Below are 6,000 nucleotides of genomic sequence, written 5' to 3' on the forward strand. Positions count from 1 at the left end.
ACAGCTAGGTTCCAGAAAATACCTTCCTCTTTCTTAGAAGGACACTCTAAAGCAGGCTGTCACAGAAGTGGCCAGAAGACAAATAGTGCTATAAGACGTATTAATATGTTTTAATCAATGAGATTATTAGTATTATTAATTTTTTTCTACATAAATTATAATTTCACACATACTAGCCCTAGAATTCGAACCCTTTCTCCCAAGCACTTGAGTTCCTGGTATTTGCCTCTGTGACGTGCCACAGAATTAATAAATTAGTTTACATCAAATAGAACATACACAGTCAGAGAAGAGCAAGTGGCAACATTTAAAATGAGGTGCCAGAAAGAGAGAAGATGCCTACATCCAAGTTAAGATATCTTTGTGTACCTTGACTATGCTATAGAACTGTTGCCTGATGATGGTGTTACTTGAGTCAGACTTGAGGTTTGCCTAAGGGAGTTCAGTGTTGAGAAGGTTCCTGCAGCCACCACAAGCATTTACTCCAGTGCAAAGGAACAAATGCTTGCATATCTGTTACAATGTCATCTTCTAATGAACCCAGTTAGCAGCGTGAACCTCACTTGTGCTTCTTGTGTGCAAGTCTAGGTGAGCATCATTATGGGAGTAAAGTTAAGATCTCATGATGCAGCCTATATGCATCATGTGTATTTGTGAAGGGTTAGTGTCTGCTGGATTCTTTTCCTCCTTGCTCACATTCAATACACATCCTTCATTGATTGTACCCAATTAAAATCTCATGGCTGGCTAATGTGTACACTGAATCCAGACTCCTCTTTCCTCTCCCCTCCTGTCTGTTCATGACAACCTTGGTTTCATTTATCTTCTTTTTCTGTTTCTATAATAAATTTAACACTATGTTTCTCCCTGGTTTAAATCCAATGTTAAAGAAAGGTGATCATTTGTTAAAGATTTTTCTCTTTGACATTGCAGATCCAATGAGCTTGTTGAATGTCTGTATTTTTCTGCTATTTTTGGCATAAATTCTCATTAACCTAGCTTGGTTCAAACTCACTGTATTTACCAAACAGGCCTTGAATTTCTGATTTTTAAAAAACATTTTCTTTATTTACATATCAAAAGTTATCCCCTCTTCAGGTCTTCCCTCCAAAAACCCTGTATTGCATCCCCCTCCTCCTCCTTCTATGAAGGTGCTCCATCACCCTCCCATCCACTTCTACCTCCATGCACTGTCATTCCCCTACACTGGGGCATTGAATCCCCACAGGACCAAGGGCTGTACATGCCCCTGATGTCCAAGTAGACCATTTTCAGCCACATACACGGCTGAAGCCATGGTTCCCTTATTGTATAATCTTTAGTTTGTTGTCCAGTCCATGAAACTTCCAGGGATTTGGCCAGTTAACACTGTTTCTCCTCACTACAGGGCTGCAACACCCCCCCCCAGCTCCTTTAGTCTCTTCTCTAACTTCTCCTTCAGGGACTCCACACTCAGTACAATGGAATGCTGCAAAAACCCACCTCTGTATTTGTCAGGCTCTTGCAGAACATCTCGTGAGACAGTCATACCCGCCTTCTGTCCTCCTGTCAACAAACACTTCCAGCATCACCAGTAACTTCCAGGTTTGGCGAATGTATATGGGATGTATCCCCAGGTTGGGCAGTTCCTGGATGGCCTTTTCTTCAATCTCTATTCCATACTTTGTCTCCATATTTCCTCTTGTATTTTGTTCCTCTTTCTAAGAAGCACTGAAGCATTCTCTGATTCAGTGTGACAGGTGAAGGAAACGTAAAAGCAAAATGTTTTGTCATATTTGTTGACTTCTCTGATGATTTGTGAATACTTAGTTACCAAATGTTTTAACCACATTTCTCAATCCACTGTGCAAATAGGTTGGTGAGCTGGAAAGGGAAGAAACGTTCTTCTAAAGTCTGTCTTAACATGGCAAAACCCATTTTTCCCCTGGTACAAAGAGCAGCTTCATTTGTAGAATGGATGCCATTTCTTAAGTTCCGAGGAATCATTCTCTGTTTCTCAAATGACACAGAAACAAATATATAATCCTGAAAAATAATACACAGTTTGTCCTCACTAGGATCAACCATTTCAAAATCCACTGCTTTGACAGCACACTTAATTACTAATATGTAATTTTAGGTTTCAATTTCTTATTTGGTTGGTTAGTGTTTGTTATCTTTTGTACATAGGATAATTTATACCTTTAAAGTTCATTTATTTGCTGTAAAATGTGTGTTTAGAATTAATGAATATTTGCTTGACCAGTTATAGCTTCTTATACAAACTTTTGTATTCTACATACATCCTGTCTCTTGTATTCATTTGATAAAAGTTGAAATATCACAGATATATTCACTGCAGCCATCTGCTTTTGTAAGCTCAAGACTTACAATCATACAAGTGTATGAATTTGTGGGCAGCCTAGGCTTCATAGTATGTTTGATGTCACCGTGTGCTACGTCTTAGGAACCCTAATAATAATAATGATGATAATGATAATAATATTAAAGCTGTCTAGAACAGAAATACTTTCAAGGGTGAAGCAATATATTGTGTAGCATCCTACTAAGCCTCAATAATTCAATATGTATCTAGTGGTTAATGTTCTGGATCTTATCACTATCAATATATCTTTAAATTCAGGATCCTACAGTGCAATCACATGTAATGTCCTTAAGTTGTGAAATAGTTTGACTCATTATTTGTCTGACAATTAAATTCAAAAATCCAAGCCTTGAAGTTGAGTCTGCATATAAATGCATCTACTGGAAGTCATGATAAATAGGAGTTTTAATAAATATGTACATATTTTCAAGCACCATTCTATAAACTAGTTTTATATCCACTTGATAGGAGTCACCTGAGAGGAAGGAATTGAGAAAGTGCCTCAATTAGAAAGTTCCTCAATGATGGACAATAATGTGGTGGTTTAAGCAAAACAAATCCTTTCTTTTCCCAAATTGCTTTCGTCATGACATTTCATCACAGCAATAGAAACCATCAAACTAAAACAGAGCACTTTTTCACCTTCCAAAGTTCTTTTCTGCAACCCTCATCTGGTCTCAGGCAAGCAGGCATGTGCTTTCTTGTACTGTAATTTTGTAAGGCCTAGTGCAGAGTGTTATGTACTATGTACAGATTTGTGTTTGCTTCTATTTCTCTGTATCTTCCACATGTATCTCCTAATGTATCTCTGAATCATTGTGTGAATATATAAATTTTAATTCTTTTTAGTCATTATCTTTTATGAACTGCTCTCTTCTGATTCTTTCTTACTTTTGCCTTTATTCAACATTCACACATGATTCTTTAACTGTACCTACCAGACTGTCTTACAACTATTTCATGTGCATTTCCATTCTTATGTATTTTACCTGTTATGTCTATGCTCAAAACACTTGGTTTAATTTATATTCCTTGTTTCTTTTACATCCCTAATTATGTTAAGTATCAATATTCAATTTCTCCTCATCTTAAACCCAATGTTCAAGACAGTGACATATTTTGCTAATGACTGGTCCCTTTGAAGTCTCAATCCCAAGTAGTAAGGATGGCTTTCATTTTCTTCCCTTCTTTGGAAGAGTGTCATTAACTGAGTCAAGCCTAAAGCTCCCTGTGTATGGAAGGTTAGCACTGAACCTTGAATCCTCCTATCTTCAATTCTAAAATCCTGGGACTACAATGTGTCCACTAGTCCTAGATAAATATAACATTGAAGATCTTCACTTTGAGTGTGTTATTTAGTCAAATTTCTCTGTTAGGAAAAAAAATGGCTGCATTACTTCTCTGAAAATGTGAGGTTTGATCCAACCCCTGCTAATATATCAGCCTGAGTAGGGATATGATTTAAATTGGTTTATACAAGAAGATCTTATTTATTAAATAACTATCTTTTGACTTCTACTTGTTCTACATAGCCAAGGCTGTCCCAGAACTCACAGTCATTCTCTTACAGCATATGTGCTAATTTCCTCTCTGTTCTAATTATTTTTTTTAATCTTGAAGCATTTATACAAAATTTAAAAGGTTATTTATGTCCTGTAATATATCAACCTACAGACTGCCATGTTTCTGTGAAGGTCCATTAGCTAGGATGTGAGTAATGAAAAGGGGAAAAACAATCCAAAAGTATTGTTACAAGCTTTCATCCATGATTGTGTTTCAAATCTTCCCTTTTCTCCTTACCCAATGAGCATATAAGACTCTGTTCTGTGTGTTATACATATGTTTTTACTTTTATCCTACCATTTATAACAACAAGTGGGAGGGCAGATGCAGCATAAAATAATTTCTTGGAAATATTGAAAATCGGTTTTCCTCACTGACCAAAAATTGCATGTGTGAAAAAGATGGGGATTTTTTTGTGATAGAGATCATTTCATTTTAACGAACTTATACAAAGGAACATATTCCATTTTTAAAATTATGATTAATAGGTTAAATATTCTATCTTCTTTAGTAAATAGATTTTTTTAAATCATGACTTATTTCAGTGAATGATCAAAATTAAAGAGTTGCCCCTTGTTATTTTTGTTTTTCAGTGCCTTAAACACAATGAAATACAATGTAAAAGATGGAAGATGTATGTTCTTATCTAAAACAAGACTAGACAATGTTAACTGTAATAATTCATTCATCTGTATTTGTGGGAAGAGACTGGATAAATTCCCTGGTTGACTTTACAATGAGTTTTAAGGTAAAAACTGAAATTTTCTGACTCTCATTTGTTTCCTGTAATAATTCATTACTCCTTACAAACAAGTGTTTTGACCATTGGACTTAGTCTGCAGTGCAAAAAGAGAGACAATCTGGAAGATTTTGGGAATGTTCTCTGAAACGTGACATGACAGAACAGAGGCCATCTTCCTTCCTTGTGGAGACTGGACAGATCTTCTCTGATGCCCCAAAGCTTGGATGAATCTCTATTATTTGTTTGCATAAACACCAATAGAAGTAAATAAAGAACCTTAATAACCAGCCTGAGTCTTTATTTCTCTTTCTTTCTTTCTTTCTTTCTTTCTTTCTTTCTTTCTTTCTTTCTTTCTTTCTTTCTTCATTATTTTAGGAAAGAGTAAAGAGTTTATTTCATCTTATATCTTACAATACATTATGAAAGGGCATCATCCTGAGTGAGGTAACCCAATCACAAAAGAACTCACACAATATGTACTCACTGATAAGTGGATATTAGCCCAGAAATTTAGAATACCCAAGATATAAGATACAATTTGCTAAAAGCATGAAACTCAAGAAGAATGAAGACCAAAGTGTGGACACTTTGCCCCTTCTTAGAATTGGGAACAAAACACCCATGGAAGGAGTTACAGAGACAAAGTTTGGAGCTGAGATGAAAAGAACGACCATCTAGAAACTGCCATATCAGGGGATCCATTCCATAATCAGCTTCCAAACACTGACACCATTGTATACACAAGAAAGATTTTGCTAAAAGGACCCAGATATGGCTGTCTCTTTTGAGACTATGCTGGGGCCTAGCAAACACATAAGTGGATGCTCACAGTCAGCTATTGGATGAATCACAGGGCCCCCAATGGAGGAGCTAGGGAAAGTACTCAAGGAGCTAAAGGGATCTGCAATCCTATAGTTGGAACAACAATATGAAATAACCTATACCTCCTCCCCTGGAGCTCATGTCTCTAGCTGCATATGAATCAGAAGATGGCCTAGTCTGCCATCAGTGGAAAGAGAGGACCATTTTGTGTGCAAACTTTATATGCTTCAGTACAGGGGAATGCCAGGGCCAAGAAGTGGGAGTGGGTGGGTAGGGGAGTGGGTGGGTAGGGGAGTGGGTGGGTAGGGGAGTGGGTGGGAGAGTGTGTGGGGACTTTTGGGATAGCATTGGAAATGTAATTGAAATAAATACCCAATAAAATATGGAAAAAAAGAAAGGTAGTCAGAACAGGAAATCAAACATCAGTTCAGAAGCAGGCACTGAAGAAAAGATAATGAAAGAATAGATCTACGATCTTGTGCAGACTGATTTCTTATTCCAGGTGTCC

General features: G+C 36.8%; 1 protein-coding gene across 1 annotated transcript in view; it reads left to right on the forward strand.

Moving 5' to 3' along the window:
• Positions 1–4,657, forward strand: part of LOC110288857 (killer cell lectin-like receptor 4) — a 69,267-nt gene extending 64,610 nt beyond the window's left edge. Inside the window, exon 12 of the mRNA XM_085840856.1 lies at positions 4,522–4,657. Within this exon, the coding sequence (XP_085696982.1) occupies positions 4,522–4,657 (136 nt within the window). The remainder of the gene's footprint in view (positions 1–4,521) is intronic.
• Positions 4,658–6,000: the final 1,343 nt, after the last annotated feature.

This window comes from Mus caroli, unplaced genomic scaffold (genome assembly GCF_978045245.1).
Source record: "Mus caroli unplaced genomic scaffold, Mus_caroli_1 scaffold_7, whole genome shotgun sequence".
Lineage (NCBI taxonomy): Eukaryota > Metazoa > Chordata > Mammalia > Rodentia > Muridae > Mus > Mus caroli.